The 18,542-nt window shown below is 47.8% G+C and overlaps 1 protein-coding gene across 1 annotated transcript in view; it reads right to left on the reverse strand.

The window, feature by feature from the left end:
- The window catches only part of SUV39H1 (SUV39H1 histone lysine methyltransferase), a 37,799-nt gene extending 25,507 nt beyond the window's left edge, over nucleotides 1–12,292 (reverse strand). The window contains exon 1 of the mRNA XM_089675006.1: nucleotides 12,127–12,292. Within this exon, the coding sequence (XP_089531132.1) occupies nucleotides 12,127–12,154 (28 nt within the window). The 5' untranslated portion in view covers nucleotides 12,155–12,292. The remainder of the gene's footprint in view (nucleotides 1–12,126) is intronic.
- Between the last annotated feature and the right edge of the window lie 6,250 nt (nucleotides 12,293–18,542).

The raw sequence follows: 18,542 nt of genomic DNA on the forward strand, positions 1-18,542 counted from the left end.
TTCACTCCTACTAGTGGTCACAATTTTTTTTTTTTTTTTTTTAAATGCAAGCAGGGCTCTGCCCACTCGGCCACGTTACTCATTCGCAGCAATTTGTGAATGAGAACACTACAAGTTCCAACAGCCTTTGCAGCTGTCTGCTTGTAGTTCTCGAACTACCACAGCGCTTTTATAGTTCAACAAGGCTGGCCATACACTATACAATTTTCTGTTCAATTTCTGCCCAATTTCCTTTAGATTTACCTTCAACTATGTAGTGCAAGGGCTTTCTTAATTGGATACAATTGAAAGTGTTATTTAGGTTTGACCTCATATTATATGGTTTTTGGTAAATCTTAAGCAATTTTCTAGAGAAAATTGTATAATGTATGGCAAGCATAAGTCTTCTTGTCAGTATCTGCTTGAAACAGATACACTGATAGGTCTGCAGGATACCTGTATGGCACCCGCAATCTGCTGATCGCTGCTACAATGCTTTAGAGGCCCCAGAAACAAAAAAATACCGTAGTTTTCGCCGTATAAGACGCACTTTTTCTTCCCCAAAACTGGGGGGGAAATGTCAGTGTGTCTTATAAGGCGAATATGGAGCGGCCGGTCCGGTATTTCCACTGCGGCCGTGTCAGAATACCAGGCCGGCCGCTCAGCTCTGCAGATGGACCTTACCTGTTCCTCTATCCAGCGGCGTGCTGTCTTCCGGCTTCTGTAGCGTGGGCACTGGGCATGACAGCCGGGTGCCCAGTGCGCATGCGCGAGAAGCGGTGCGCTTTGTGAATGGTAAGGCGGTACCTGGGACACATGACAGATCCCAGAAGCCGCCGGACCAATCACAAAGCGCAAGTGCTTCTCGCTCATGCGCACTGGGCACCCGGCTGTCATGCCGAGCGCCATTACAGAAGCCGGGAAGACAGCGCGCGGCTGGATCAAGGAACAGGTAAGATCAAACAAAAACTCTGCGGAAGTAAGAGCGGGTACCTGTCAAATTCAGGTACCCGCTCCCCACTTCCCCAAAGGTCAGCAGTCATCTGTGCTGTCCGCAGTCTCTGCTCATCCCTGTGCTGTCCGCAGTCTCTGCTCATCCCTGTGCTGTCCGCAGTCTCTGCTCATCCCTGTGCTGTCCGCAGTCTCTGCTCATCCCTGTGCTGTCCGCAGTCTCTGCTCATCCCTGTGCTGTCCGCAGTCTCTGCTCATCCCTGTGCTGTGTCTGCAGTCCATTAGTTCAGAATTTTTTTTCCTGTTTTCTGCCTCTAAAACCTAGGTGCGTCTTATAGTCAGGTGCGTCTTATACGGCGAAAAATACAGTAAGCACTTTTTTTATCTGCAAAAAAATTGTGCATTTATTATTTTTGGTTAAAAGGTGAACTTATCCTTTAAATGTGGATGAAATCTCCACTACAAGACTGTCTTGCTGATCTAGGTTCCCAGAAGAGAAAAAATTCTCAGTGCCACCTTTTCTTTACACAACAGGTCTGGCAAAAGGGCAAAATTAAGGACCAATCTAGGACGGAAGATCGAAGGAGTACAACTGTGACCCTTGCTACAAATGGCTTTGATAAGGCCAGACATTCTGTCCATGAAATCTGACAGTGAGACAGAAAACTCTTTTCTGGATAAAAATAAAAAGGAAGCTAATGTGGTGAAATGGCGCAGCAGAATGGCCAGAGCAGGGCTTGCAAAGTTGCTTTGACCCTAGGTGCATGTTTATGCGGATTTCAGGGAGTGTTCCAGTCTGCAGAAAAGCACTACAGTGTAAGACTGATTCCTATGGATCTAGTTCACATCTATGCGTTTTGACCCGATGCAGATTGTTGAAAGTCAGGGGCCTTTTTCCCCACAGGAGATGGCGTTTAACCTCCCTAGCGGTATGATTATTTCAGATTTTTGGTGCTGAAAGCGGTACCATTATTTTGCATGGAAATATGGTGTTTTATTTTCGGCTGTAATTTTTAGGAATAACTCACTGAAATCTGTCCGAACGAGAGTCTATTAAACATCCCGGGTAGGATAAAATTTGAAACACGAAATCATAAATTATAATATAATAAATCATAAAAAATAATATAATACATTTAATTCAATAATATAATCAAACCAAAAACACTGAAATTTGAAATATAGCACCAAGTTCGCACATCGCTGAGCAAAGTCGCAAAATCGTTTTCAGTGTCTGATGACGAATTTCCCCACAAATCATCACTCAATTCTGCAAGTGGTTCTCATTTACTATCGCTGTTCTCTAGCTGGTCTAAACCCGCTTTTGACCTAAAGGGACGCTTTTTGGACGCCATGGACTTTTCTAAGATTCCAGGCAGAAAGAACAGACAAAATGCAGGCAGGGCACAGGACAGAGCACTAGGGACAAAACGTATGTGAAATGGGTTGAAACAGCAATGTTTTACTATGTAAAATTTGTTTGGAAAAAAATGAATTTTTTTTAAATTTTCAAATTTCCCGCCGCCGGCGCCCGTACGTCCCGACGTCACAGGGACCAGAACACAGAAGCCGGATGCCGGCATCGGCCGGAGGAGATGGCCGGGGACGCTGCAGGGGACACATCGCGGGAGCGCAGGACAAGGTAAGCTCTGCAGGGAATCCCTACGCAGCGCCGCATGGTAAGCCCGAGTGTAGCTCGGGGTTACCGCTTTTGGTACTGACATTTTACCCCGAGCTACACTCGGGAATACTAAGGAGGTTAATAGACCTCAATGGAACTGCACTAAAAACACAAGTATTGCATTTTTGATGAGTTTATGCGTTTTGCGTGACTTTAAGCTGCTAAAAATTGCTTACACCTGCAGTGGCATAGCCTGGGTTGTGACCAATAGCGATCACATGATACCCATTACCAGTAATTAATTTGCTGTGTTCACAGGAGGGGCACGCTCCTAAACCAGAAAAGGTATATGTACGCGACTGTGCCTGTACATGCCGCCCACCGCAGTATACTTACTATGGTGGTTGGGCAAATGGTTAATGGTTTAGGAGTATGGGTGTTTATATGTTCGTGTGTACAAGCGTAAACCCTGCCTATCTGTGTGGCCCTGGACACAGCTGTGTTCTACTTTTGCGTGTGGCTACATGTGATGCAGTGGTGTGTATAGGTTCAATGACTACTATAGTGCTGCATGAACAAAACTATATGCTGTGCACATCAGTGTTTTTTTACTCTCCATGTGAATAATCCTTAACTCCAAGCCCGACTTTTTCATGTCCAGCCCCAAAGTCTAGCACGCTGACATACACAGGTTCTCTGCATCCTGGGCATACATCCCTAAACACATGTGGTCTTAAACACAAGTACCACTCAGTAGATTGTTCAGCTGCAGCGTATTTCAGCCTATTGTACTCTGACTGGCTACATGCTGTACCTCTGCCTCCCGGAACACAAAAACGCTTGGGAATGAAGTCTTGCTAGGTCACTTCTTGCTGGCCCCTTATGTAGGTATAGCTAGGTAAAACAAAGTGCTTCTAAAGCCTAAACATTTTTTTACCTTAAAGTGACAAACATTCAGTGTTTAAAAAAAACAAACAAACAATGGTCTTGCACAGAGAAGCCCCGATCCTCTTCTTTTCAGGTTCAATTTGTATAATAATCAATGTGAACAGTAAGCTTTGGCAAAGCTCTCAGCAGCTTTCTCCAAGCCTTTAAAGCATCCTACAGCTCCTGTTTGGAAAGGTTACATACAGATTTTAACGGGAGTGCCGATTGTCACTTTAAACAGGCTGCTAGCAGGCTTTCAAAAAGCTTTAAGTAGTGGTGAAACCTCCTAGCAGCTTGTTTAAAGTGACAATCAGCACTCCCATTAGGATCTGTGTTCAGCATTTACAAACTGGAGCTGAATGGGACTTTAAAAGCTTGTTGAAAGCTCTGCAAATGCTTTGTAAAAGCTGTTCATATTGCCCTTATACAAGCTGAAGCCTGTGTGAAACAGGCCTTAAAGTAGAAGGATGGTCTAAAACTATTTAAGCCTGCTCCCACCTCCATTGTAAGATCTATACTAGCTCCCCTGTAAAGAAAAGACCTGTATTATTTACCTAATGTAAGGACACTCCTGTCCAGTCATGTGATCTCCCATCAGCCAGCTTAACGCGGAGCTCCACCCAAAAGGGGAAGTTCCACTTTAAGGACTGCTCCCCATTAAGGATTGGCAGCTTTGGGGAGCGGGTACCTGAATTTGACAGGTACCCGCTCCCACTTCCGGTCCGATTGCCTAAGCGATCAGAACATGTCCTCCCTGTAGTCTTTTGGGACACGTGACAGGTCCCAGAAGACTACAGGACCATTCACGAAGCACAGCACTACTCGTGCATGCGCAGTGGGTACCCGGCTGTGAAGCCGCAAGCCCACACTGAAGATGCCAGCCTCCTGGAATACAGGATGGGCGGTTAAACGGGCTGCGGGGGACACACCGAGGGACAGGTAAATGGCTGTTTTGTTTTTTTTTTTTAAAAGTCAGCAGCTACAGTTTTTGTAGCTGCTGACTTTTATTTTTTGATAGGTTGAGTGGAACTCCACTTTAAGGGGGAGAGGAGAGCAGAAATGGCTGCAGAGCCTAGGCAGTGACATTACCAATAGGCTTATTATGGGGCATCTGTTGTCAGTCATCCCTCCTCACCCCTGAAGCCTGTGCTGGGAGATGATCACATGACCACACTGCCACTAGATTAGGCAAGTAAAAAGATCTTTCCTTTACAAGATAGATCGTATAGGGTTTAGAATGGGAGTGGGAGCAGATTTAAAGTTGTTTAGTTTTTTTTCTAATATAATATCAATCATGACATACTTTCCTGCTCTGTGTAATGGTTTTGCACACATCAGCCCTGATCGTCCTTGTCCTGGCTCCACCCCCCCTTGACCAGTGCCCCCAAAGCAAGCCACTTGCTTTGGGGGCATTTGTGCATGCTCACTTCTGAGCCCTGCCCTACGTCCATAAGACACACAGAGCGGGCATGGTGTCACCCCCTTACCTTCTCACTGCCTCTGATTGGCAGTATATGAGCCAATCAGCTCTCGTGCACATTGCTGGATCGAGATCGGGTATTTGGGGGTCTGTGGGGGAGGCTGCATGCAGTTTTTTTTTTTTACCTTGCAGTAGGAATACACAGATACCAGTTTTTTCAGAGCAAGTATGAGTACCGACATAATCACATGCAATTCTTTGCAGTGCAATTTGAGCCCATTCATTTTGTATTGGCTCAAATCACACAAAAAGTTATCGGTTTTAAGCATCAGAGCATTTGCACGAGTACAAGTACTCGTGCAAATGCTTAGTATCGGCACCTATACTCGAATCGGTGCAACCATACCTTACAGCAGGCCTTGAAATTTCCACTCGCCAGCTCGCAATGGCGAGTGGAAATTATGGTGGAGGCGAGTGTGTCCCCAGTGCCGTCTTGCTGAGCAGGCTCGGAACTCAGGGCCGGATCGGTCACTCGCACTGGAAGCCGTCAGACTGCTCAATAGTTGAGCAAAGTGAAAGCAAAGGAAGGAGTGTGTGCTGTGCTCTCTGCCTCCCCCTAGAGTGCAGTACCTGGCTCTGTGAGTAAAGGTAACGAAGTACTGCAACTTTTTATAGGGCTGTGTGTGTATTTGTGTGTACATGTACATACATACACAGAAATGCGCATACATACACATGTATGTCTGTATGTATGTATGTGTACATGTGTCTCTGTGCATGGGTGTACATGTTTCTGTGTGTGTGTGTTCAGGTGTCTGTGTACGTACATGTGTCTGAATGTAAACCTACATGTATGGGTAGTTGGTCAGGTTCAGGATTATATAGTTATTATGGGTGGTAGAGTATGGGGCATTTGAGGTATTGCTGGGTTGGATAGTAGGTAGGATATGCTTGGTAGAGTTATGGTTTTGTGAGTGAAAGATTATGGGGGGTTATGGTTGTATGCGGTGCATGGTCTAAGTATGATGGAGTGTTTAGGGGGACATTGGAGGCCCTGATGTAATGTGGGAGGACTCTGGGGACCCTGATGTAATGTGGGTAACATTTGACAGTGTCATTTCATTAAATAATTTACGAGGGCGTGTTTAGGGGCAGAATTAGGGGTGTAGCAGGGTAGAGGTTGGGTGGGGCAACTGGTGGCAAGTAACTCTTAAGGCCTGGCTAGTAGCTCAGGACTTGAAATTTTAAGCCCTGCCTTACAGCATAAAATGGAGTAAGACAGGGCTCAACAAATCCCAGGCGCCAGCTCAACTAGAAATTGCATCCTGGTGTCTAGGTTCACACACTGCCTCCCATTGGCTTCAATGCATAAATGCCTGATTGACGTCAATGCAGAATTCCTGTCAATAGCAATCCTATGTGAACACTTCCCTCTGCATGTGCGAGTCTGGAACACACAGCTACAAACTCGCACAGAATCCTTTTTCTAATGGCACTTAAACCGCAATGAGTGTGGATCGCATCTGTGTGAACCACCTTAATAGGAACACAATATCTAGCCTGTCATGTGAATCTCAGAGTCTGAAAACACATCCAGAATCGCATATGTGTGAACCAGGGCAGCTCCATTCACACTTGGGTGGTTTAGGATTGCAGCAGAATCAATACGATCACAGAACGCAGGTTCAGATGTTTTTATTTTCAATGGCATCTAAAATGTGGTGCAGTTTTGCCATGATAGTCACGCGGCAAATTGCATCATGTGCCGCTTGTCACTCAAAAGTTGCCTTGTCCCGGGCACTGACAACCCACGCTATGTAAAGAAAAAAAAAACAAAAAAACCACTGGCTCCTATCTTCTTTAGCTGGATTCCTAGATTTAAAGCAAAATTGTCAAGCCCTGAAGTAAGGTAAACCTCCTGCCTTGACCACCACTTTAAGCGCCTCCGCCCCACCCTATAGCAGGAATACTGCTGCAGGGCGGCATGGGTGTACAAAATTACATACTATTATTAAATATATATATACACATACATACACACACACACACACACGTGATTTTGCAGTTCCAGGTGGGGGGGGGGGGGGGGGGGGAGGGGCACGTGTGGCCTACTCGCTCCGCCATTCACAGCCTTGGCTGTCAATCACCAGGTCCCGGCCAGTGAAGCGTGCACACACAGCCCAAGTAGTGTAACAGCACACAGTTAACCCTTTGATCGCCCCACATGTTAACCCCTTCCTGCTCAGTGCCATTAGTACAGTGTCAGCGCTTTTTAGTAGTACAGATCACTGTATTAGTGTCACTGGGGATGACAGTGACACAAAGTCAGTTGCCCCTCCCCAGTGTCAGAATGCCCTTTGCAGTCCCACTATAAGCTGACGATTGCCGCCATTACTAGCAATAATAATAATTTTAAAAAATATGAAATTACACACACACACACACACACAGTATTTTCCGTCGTATAAGACGACTTTTTACCCCTTGAAAATCTTCTCAAAAGTCAGGGGTCATCTTATACGCCGGTATACGGCATGCTGACACTTTTTAGGGGGGCGAGGCGGCGCCCTTTTCCTCCCCCCCCCCCCCCACTGACACCGACGATGGGGCACTTTTCCTCTCCCCCCCCACTGACACCGACGATGGGGCACTTTTCCTCTCCCCCCCCACTGACACAGACGATGGGGCACTTTTCCTCTCCCCCCCCACTGACACCGACGATGGGGCACTTTTCCTCTCCCCCCCCACTGACACCGACGATGGGGCACTTTTCCTCTCCCCCCCCACTGACACCGACGATGGGGCACTTTTCCTCTCCCCCCCCACTGACACCGACGATGGGGCACTTTTCCTCTCCCCCCCACTGACACCGACGATGGGGCACTTTTCCTCTCCCCCCCCACTGACACCGACGATGGGGCACTTTTCCTCTCCCCCCCCACTGACACCGACGATGGGGCACTTTTCCTCTCCCCCCCCACTGACACCGACGATGGGGCACTTTTCCTCTCCCCCCCCACTGACACCGACGATGGGGCACTTTTCCTCTCCCCCCCCACTGACACCGACGATGGGGCACTTTTCCTCTCCCCCCCCACTGACACCGACGATGGGGCACTTTTCCTCTCCCCCCCCACTGACACCGACGATGGGGCACTTTTCCTCTCCCCCCCACTGACACCGACGATGGGGCACTTTTCCTCTCCCCCCCCACTGACACCGACGATGGGGCACTTTTCCTCTCCCCCCCCACTGACACCGACGATGGGGCACTTTTCCTCTCCCCCCCCACTGACACCGACGATGGGGCACTTTTCCTCTCCCCCCCCACTGACACCGACGATGGGGCACTTTTCCTCTCCCCCCCCACTGACACCGACGATGGGGCACTTTTCCTCTCCCCCCCACTGACACCGACGATGGGGCACTTTTCCTCTCCCCCCCACTGACACCGACGATGGGGCACTTTTCCTCTCCCCCCCCACTGACACCGACGATGGGGCACTGTTCCTCTCCCCCCCACTGACACCGACGATGGGGCACTTTTCCTCTCCCCCCCCACTGACACCGACGATGGGGCACTGTTCCATCCCCCACTGACACCGACGATGGGGCACTGTTCCATCCCCCACTGACACCGACGATGGGGCACTGTTCCATCCCCCACTGACACCGACGATGGGGCACTGTTCCATCCCCCACTGACACCGACGATGGGGCACTGTTCCATCCCCCACTGACACCGACGATGGGGCACTGTTCCATCCCCCACTGACACCGACGATGGGGCACTGTTCCATCCCCCACTGACACCGACGATGGGGCACTGTTCCATCCCCCACTGACACCGACGATGGGGCACTGTTCCATCCCCCACTGACACCGACGATGGGGCACTGTTCCATCCCCCACTGACACCGACGATGGGGCACTGTTCCATCCCCCACTGACACCGACGATGGGGCACTGTTCCATCCCCCACTGACACCGACGATGGGGCACTGTTCCATCCCCCACTGACACCGACGATGGGGCACTGTTCCATCCCCCACTGACACCGACGATGGGGCACTGTTCCATCCCCCACTGACACCGACGATGGGGCACTGTTCCATCCCCCACTGACACCGACGATGGGGCACTGTTCCATCCCCCACTGACACCGACGATGGGGCACTGTTCCATCCCCCACTGACACCGACGATGGGGCACTGTTCCATCCCCCACTGACACCGACGATGGGGCACTGTTCCATCCCCCACTGACACCGACGATGGGGCACTGTTCCATCCCCCACTGACACCGACGATGGGGCACTGTTCCATCCCCCACTGACACCGACGATGGGGCACTGTTCCATCCCCACTGACACCGACGATGGGGCACTGTTCCATCCCCCACTGACACCGACGATGGGGCACTGTTCCATCCCCCACTGACACCGACGATGGGGCACTGTTCCATCCCCCACTGACACCGACGATGGGGCACTGTTCCATCCCCCACTGACACCGACGATGGGGCACTGTTCCATCCCCCACTGACACCGACGATGGGGCACTGTTCCATCCCCCACTGACACCGACGATGGGGCACTGTTCCATCCCCCACTGACACCGACGATGGGGCACTGTTCCATCCCCCACTGACACCGACGATGGGGCACTGTTCCATCCCCCACTGACACCGACGATGGGGCACTGTTCCATCCCCCACTGACACCGACGATGGGGCACTGTTCCATCCCCCACTGACACCGACGATGGGGCACTGTTCCATCCCCCACTGACACCGACGATGGGGCACTGTTCCATCCCCCACTGACACCGACGATGGGGCACTGTTCCATCCCCCACTGACACCGACGATGGGGCACTGTTCCATCCCCCACTGACACCGACGATGGGGCACTGTTCCATCCCCCACTGACACCGACGATGGGGCACTGTTCCATCCCCCACTGACACCGACGATGGGGCACTGTTCCATCCCCCACTGACACCGACGATGGGGCACTGTTCCATCCCCCACTGACACCGACGATGGGGCACTGTTCCATCCCCCACTGACACCGACGATGGGGCACTGTTCCATCCCCCACTGACACCGACGATGGGGCACTGTTCCATCCCCCACTGACACCGACGATGGGGCACTGTTCCATCCCCCACTGACACCGACGATGGGGCACTGTTCCATCCCCCACTGACACCGACGATGGGGCACTGTTCCATCCCCACTGACACCGACGATGGGGCACTGTTCCATCCCCCACCGACAGCGACGATGGGGCACGGTTCTTCCCACTGACACCAATGATGGGGCACTATTCCTCCCACTGACACCAATGAAGGGGCACTATTCCTCCCACTGACACCAATGATGGGGCACTATTCCTCCCACTGATACCAATGATGGGACACTATTCCTCCCACTGACACCAATGATGGGGCACTATTCCTCCCACTGATACCAATGATGGGACACTATTCCTCCCACTGATACCAATGATGGGACACTATTCCTCCCACTGACACCAATGATGGGGCACTATTCCTCCCACTGATACCAATGATGGGACACTATTCCTCCCACTGACACCAATGATGGGGCACTATTCCTCCCACTAATACCAATGATGGGACACTATTCCCCCCACTGATACCAATGATGGGGTACTATTCCTCCCACTGACACCAATGATGGGGCACTATTCCTCCCACTGTTTTGCATTGGAAGAGGGGTAGTCTTATACAGCGAGTATAGCCTAAACACTACATTTTAACAGGAAAAGTAGGGGGTCGTCTTATACGCCGGAAAATACGGTATATATATACCGTATTTTCTTTTTTTTTTTTTTCCACCATTTGTAGACTATATAACTTCCACATCAACATATTGGGTTTGTTTTTGTTTTTTTAAGCAAAGACATGTCGCAGAATACATTTTGGATTTATTTTTCAATTTTTTTACTGGACATGTTTTATAACAAAAAGACAAAAATAAATCTTTTTTTTCAAAATTGTCGGTCTTGTTTATAGCGCAAAAGATAAAAACTGCACAGGCGATCAAATACCACTGAAAGAAAGCTTTATTTGTGGGGGAAAAAAAAACAAAAACAAAATAAGGACAAACGTCATTTGGGTACAGGGTTGCATGACCGCGCAATTGTAAGTTAAAGTCCCTCCCTGTAGTCTTGTGGAACACGTGACAGGTCCAAGAAGGCAACGGGGCCATTCAGGAAGCGCAGCACTACTCACGCATGCGCAGTAGACACCTGTCTGTGAAGCTGTGACAGCCGGGTGCCCACACTGAAGATGCTGGCGCCTGGAATACAGGACAGCCGGTGAAACTGGCTGTGGCACCGCGGGACAGGTAAGTGGCTGTTTTTTAAAAGTCAGCAGCTGCAGTTTTTGTAGCTGTTGACTTATGTTTTGACAGTGTGAGTGGAACTCCGCTTTCAGCTTAGGCAGGTTTAGACCAGCCTTCTACATGAAGAATATGCCTGTATAGGGCTGTGTTTACCTTCACAGGGATGCTCAGGTGTCCCACTGATGTCAATTGGGACACAGCGGCTACACAGACACCGCTCAGACCTGCGCCCACAGGGCTGTCAGCAGTTTGTGTCCCTGCAGCCGCTGCATCTCAATGGACATCAAAGTGACTACCTGCATGGAACACCTGAGCATTCCCTCCACAGGCACACACTTTGGTCCTCCCCATGGGAGCAAGGCCCAGGACATAGGATTATGCCAGGAGGAGTTGTGGAATACATCTCTCCGCTGATTATGTGAAACATAATCCCTACAATCCCCTCCAGGAGCTCCCGAGACCCAGCATGAGAGAGAAGGGCACCGGGACAGGGGCAGACATATGGTCCCGGAGCTCCAGGAAGGGTCCGAGGAATATAAACAGGAGCATAGTAAGGAGCAGCCTCCAGAGAGGACTATGGGAGCACAGTGTGTACCCCGATGAGGCAATGACAGGGCCCCTATACAAGCACCATCGCTCTCCACTAGAAGGGCAAGAGAACTCCTCCAGCAGCCCTGAACACGTCACAGCTGAGCCCGGAAAATGCACAACCTGGAGACCAGGAACTGCCGGGGAGGAATGGAACCCTCAGCACCCCACTTCCTGCAACCAGTCGTCACCGCCTCCCTTCCCCTCCCTCAGAGCACCCCAAACCCCGCACCTCCCCCCCAACTCACACCCTCTCCGGAACACTCACCAGGAACGGCGTTTAAATTCTCCGCCATGTTGCGCGGGACAGTCTCTGCGCCCCCTAGAGCAGTCTTTATTCTGATTGGCCCCTGAGCCCCGGCGCGGGCAGCATGGCCAGCCTCAGATTGGCCGCAGTGGGCCTGACGTCGCCGGAGGGGTGGGCCCGTGAAATTGCGCGCCATTTCATTAGGCTCACCAAAGAGGCGGGAAAAGCACTGACGTTCACCTTCAGTTTGTTGGCAGCCGCAAGAGGCCGAGAGCGACTTGTCTCCACTCCTGGCGGCCATTTTTCTTAAACCTTGACATTGAGTATTGTAGGACGATGGGCTACGATACGATGGCAGCTACGTGAAATAGTGGGTACATGTGATGAAAAGGTGGTCGTCTTGTCTACGAGTCTATGATCCAAGACAGCCTTTATACTAGTGTTTTCTGTTAATAGCTGGGCTACGTAGACGACTGTATCGCTAGTGGGCATCTCTGTCAGTGTGACAGCTGGTCATGCCTTGTGTTAGCACTGACAGCTGATTCCCTTTGATTACACACAGAGAGCCTCTCCCCTCAATGTATTGTATATGAGTGGACTGTCAGGGTGCTGCAGCAACAGTCCTTCATACATTTGTAGCGTGTAGAAACTAACAAAAACTTTTCCAATAAAAAGTTTTCCCCTCTATTAAGGTGGAAGTAAACTGCATCCGGGCACCACAAACTGAAATCATCGTTTCGTTTGCCTTTAACCCCTTCCCACTGCAGCCTCCTGGCCCTTTAACAGGTTCTAAATAGGGTCATTGGTTCAAATCCCAACCACGGCACCACCTGCCTGGAGTTTGCATGTTCTCCCTGTGCCTGTGTGGGTTTCCTCTGGGTACTCCGGTTTCCTCCCACACTCCAAAGACATGCTGGTAGGTTAATTGGCTCCTGTGTAAATTGTCCCTAGTATGTGTATGTATGAATGTAAGTTAGGGACCTTAGATTGTACACCCCTTGAAGGTTAGGGACTGATGTGAATGTACAATATATATGTAAAGCGCTGCATAAATTGATGGTGCTGTATAAGTATTATTATTATATAGGATTTATATAGCGCCAACCGTTTGCGCAGAGCTTTAAAATATAAAGGGGACAGTACAATTACAATACATTTCAGTACAGAAGGAACAGGACGGCCTTGCTCTTGGAGCTTACAATCTAAAGGAAGGGGGAAGTGATACAAAAGGTGATAGCTGCTGGGAATGATCTGATGGAGATGACTCAAGTACAGGTCTTAGGTGGAGGTGGGGTAGGCTTCCCTGAATAAGTGAAAGGCGGACAGGGTGGGGGGCTGATCAGACATACTGTGGTAGGGAGTTCCAGAGGATGGGAGAGGCTCTGGAGAAGTCCTGGAGGCGAGCATGGGAGGAGGTGATGAGGGAGCTAGAAAGGAGGATAGGGGAGGAGCGGAGTGTGCAATTTGGGCAATATCTGCAGATGAGGTTGGTGATGTAGCTAGGGGCAGTGTCGTGGATGGCTTTGTAAGCTGTGGTTAGTATTTTGAATTTTATACGTTGGGTTAGTGGAAGCCAGTGAAGGGATTGGCAGAGAGGGGCAGCAGTCACTGATCGGTTGGTAAGGTGTATGAGTCTAGCAGCAGCACCTAGGTATAAGTACCTATAATAAATAAACAAATGCTGGGAGGCAGAGGCGGGCATTCTGATCAAGTGACTGCTGTGATTGGCAGTCACAGCGGTCACATGATCAGAAAGCTCCCAATTGCAAGTATGTATGGAGAGCTTTTAGGTAGAGAGAGCGCACAAGGAGCATGCTCTCAGCACAGTACCTTGTTTACATAGCGATGCATATACAGTATGTGGCCGCTCTGCATTAACCACTTGCCCTCTAGAGGATTTACCGCCCTTCCTGACCAGGTCATTTTATGCATTATGGAGCTGTGTTACTTTAACTGACAATTGCGCGGTCATGCAACGCTGCGCCCAAATGAAATTTACGTCCTTTTTTCCCCCACGAATTGAGCTTTCTTATGGTGGTATTTGATCAGGCTGTAGGTTTTTTATTTTTTTCGCTAAAAAAAAAACCTACAATTTTGAGAAAAAAACAATATTTTTGACTGCTATTAAACATGTCCTGTAAAAAAATTTTAAAAATCAAATTTCGTCATAAATGTACGCCAAAATGTATTCTGCTCCATGTCTTTGCTAAAAAAAAATCCCAATACGTGTAAATTAATTGGTTTACGTGGAAGTTATAGCATTTACAAGTGGCGGTGTATATAGCGGGTTTTTAAAAAAAATGTATTCTTATTAGTAATGGTGGTGATCGGCGACTTATAGCGGGACTGCGGCGGGCATTCTGACACTGGGGGGAACTGATTTGGTGTCACAGAAATCCCCAGTGACACCAATACAGCGATCAGTGCTAATAAAAAGCACTGACACTGTACTAATGGCACTGGGCAGGAAGGGGTTAACATGTGGGGTGATCAAAGGGTTAACTGTGTGCTGTTTTATTGTAAGCTGTGTGTGCGTGCTGCACTGTAAGCACTCTGCTATGCAGAGCTATACAAAGCAGTGTGCAGGAGCTGACAGGGGAGAGAACTGTATTGTTTACATACAGTTCTCTCCCTCCAGCCGTAATGCTCCTCAATCACCGTATGCCGGTGAGTAATCACCAGCTGGGGCCTGGTGATTGACTGCCGAGGCCATGAATAGCGGCGCAGGTAGGGCGTGCGCACGGCCCATACCCAGAAGTGCAAAGTCACGTATATATACATGATTTAAAACACCCCTGACAACCCATGTGCCGCTCAGTGTACATCATAAAACTGCGAGCAACTAGGTAGATTTATTTTATTGCAGATAAGACACTACATCATCTTATCAATATTTTTTGTAAGTGAGGTCTCCAGAAATGCACACAGCATTCTAAATGCGGACTAAAGATCTATGTAGAGGAATTGAGTTGTGCTGCTACACCATCATATAGACGTGTTCTGTGTACCAGGCCGATACTTTTAGAGAAATTCCTTGTCTCATCAGATCCAACATTTTATGCATGCAAGGCCAGGTCCGTGGATATGTTGATTCTAAATGTCCACCTTGAAAACATCCATCCTGAAATAAGGCTGTTGCCGCAGACAACTACAAATTGTGTTTACAACCAATGCCTTAAAAAAGCAAATTACTGTTACTTTGCAGTTATTGTTTATGCTATATCATGTTCTTAGAGACAACCCTGCCTTTTTTTTTCTTTTGCATCCTATCTAATTTCTTTGGAGATTATAGGGCAGCAATGGGCAAACTACGGCCCGCGGGCCGTATACGGCCCGGCGGACCTTTTAATCCGGCCCACGGAGCGTGATACATTGGCTGTCAGGATGTGTGTAGGCGGGGCAGCGTGACGAACGTGAGGGGAGCTAGGCTCCTCTCACAGTCCGCCCTGAAGACCGGAACGGCGCGGGAACACGGCGACAGGAACGCGCGGAGCAAAGGTAAGTGAATTAACACAGGGGGGACTTGGCTTACTACTTGGGGGGGAATAGTACTATGGGGGATGAAATAATATGGGGAATGAATTACTATAGGGGGGATGAATTACTATAGGGGGGATGAATTACTATATGGGGGATGAATTACTATGGGGGATGAATTACTATATGGGGGATGAATTACGATATGGGGGATGAATTACTATGGGGGATGAATTACTATATGGGGGATGAATTACTATGGGGGATGAATTACTATATGGGGGATGAATTACTATGGGGGATGAATTACTATATGGGGGATGAATTACTATATGGGGGATGAATTTCTATGGGGGATGAATTACTATATAAGGGATGAATTACTATTGGGGGATGAATTACTATATGGGGGATTAATTACTATGGGGGAATATTACTATACTTACTATGGATGACACATACACATCATTCATCTACTCTTGGTCCGGCCCCGGGTCCAATATATGAACCCATTGCGGCCCTCAAGTCAAAAAGTTTGCCCACCCCTGTTATAGGGTGATACAGTGACTCTTAGATGATTGAATCTTTGATATCTGAGCTGTGAATTTCTCCCTTTACAGGAGGAAGGTCTGTTGCTAATGTTTATTTTGCACCATCTGGCTGGTGGCAGAGGGAAAAAATAAACAGTCTATTTGTATTTAAAAGCTATGGTACTTTATAAGCAGCTCAGAGAATTTATATAAGCAGAGTAAAACAATATAAAAAATAACATTTTAATATACACACATCATAGTTACATAGTTGGTCTGGCTGAAAAAAGACAAAAGTCCATCCAGTTCAACCATTAAAAAAAAAAGTTATAATCCTAAACCCAGAGTTGATCCAGAGGAAGGCAAATAAACCCAGCAAAGCATGATCCAATTTGCTCCTGCTGGGAAAAAAATTCCATCCTGATCACACGAAAGGCAATCGGACATTCCCTGGATCAACTTTACCTATAAATGTTAGTATCCAGTTATATTCGGTGTATCTAAGAAAGAATCCAGGACTTGTTGTAAAGCAATCCACTGAGCTGGCCAGAACCAACTCTTGAGGGAGTCTATTCCACATTTTCACAGCTCTCACTGTGAAGAAACCTTTCCGTGTTTGGAGATTACATTTCTTTTCCTCCAGACGTAAAGAGTGCTCCCTTGTCCTCTGTGATGACCTCAGGGTGAATAGCTCTACACCGAGTTCACTATATGAACCACTGATGTATTTATACATGTTGATCATATCCCCCCTTAATCTCCTCTTCTCAAGAGAGAATACAGTAAATTCAGTTCCTCCTCTTACATTGGATAAATCCCCATCCTCTAATCTTTCCTCATAGCTGAGCTCCTCCATGCCTCGTATCAGTTTGGTTGCCCTTCTCTGTACTTTCTCCAGTTCCCCAATGTTCTTTTTGTGAATTAGTGCCCAAAACTGAACTGTGTATTCCAGTTGAGGTGTTACTAATGATTTGTACCCGGGTAATTTGATCTCTCTCTCTCTGGAGTCTATACCTCTTTTAATACAAGAGAGGATTTTGCTCGCTTTAGAAACCGCAGTTTGGCATTAAGCTTGTGATATACCAGAACTCCCATATCCTTCTCCACCATTGATTCCCCCAGTTGTACCCCCCCCCCCAGTATGTGTGATGATTGCATATTCTTAGCCCCCAAGTGCATAACCTTACATTTATCAACATTAAATCTCATTTGCCACATAGTTGCCCAATTAAACAGTGCATTGAGGTCGGCTTGTAAATTGGAGACATCCTGTAGGAACGTTATTCCACTGCACAGCTTGGTGTCATCTTTAAACACTGAAATGGGATTTTTAATCCCAGACCATATATCATTTATAAATATATTAAAAAGTAAGGGTCCCAATACTGAACCCTGGGGTACACCACTGACAACCCCAGACCATTCAGAGTATGAATCATTAACCACTACTCTTTTGAATACAATCTTTTAGCCAGTTTTCTATCCATTTACATACAGATTTTTCCAAGCCTTTAGACATTAGCTGTGTGTGGGGAACTGTGTCAAACACTTTTGCAAAATCCAAGTATACCATATCCACCGCCACCCCTCTGTCCAAGGTTTTGCTCACCTCCTCATAAAAAGAAATCAGATTTGTTTGACAACTTCTGTCTTTCATGAATCCATGCTGTGTGTTGCTTAAAATATTTTTTTCCAGCAAGAACTCATGTATGTGGTCTTTTATTAAACTCTCCAGTATCTTCCCAACTATAGAAGTTAAACTAACAGGTCTATAATTACTTGGTAAAGATTTTGATCCTTTTTTAAATATTGGCACCACATTTGGCCTTACACCAATCCAGTGGTACTATGCTAATCATTAACAAGTCCCTAAATATTAGAAACAATGGCTTTGCAATGACAGAGCTCAATTCTTTAAGGACCCGTGGGTGTATGCCATCTGGTCCAGGCGCTTTATTCACCTTTATTCTGTCTAAATATTCTTGGACCATATCAATTGTGAGCCAATGTGGATCATCTGGAGCTGTGTCAATACCATCCCCATTATAGACAAGAGCTCCCCCATGCTCCTTTGTATACACAGAGCTGAAGAAGGTATTTATCAAATTTGCCTTCTCTTTGTCCCCAGTCACCCACTCTAGATTATTTAGTAAAGGGCCTACATGCTCAGACCGGACCTTTTTACTATTAATATATTTGAAGAATTTTTGGGGGTTGGTCCTGCTATCTTTTGCAATCTCTCGTTTGTTTTCAGTATTTGCGGCCTTTATTTCCTTTTTGCATATTCTGTTATATTCTTTGTAATGTTTAAACGATGATGGTGTTCCTTCATTTTTACATTTAATAAAAGCTCTTTTCTTATTATTTATAGCTTTTTTAACTTTGACCGTAAGCCACATAGGTCTGATTTTTAGCCTTTTAAACTTGTTA

The sequence above is a fragment of the Staurois parvus genome, unplaced genomic scaffold, assembly GCF_062004578.1.
Source record: "Staurois parvus isolate SC_StPar_1 unplaced genomic scaffold, SC_StPar_1.0 ptg000154l, whole genome shotgun sequence".
NCBI lineage: Eukaryota > Metazoa > Chordata > Amphibia > Anura > Ranidae > Staurois > Staurois parvus.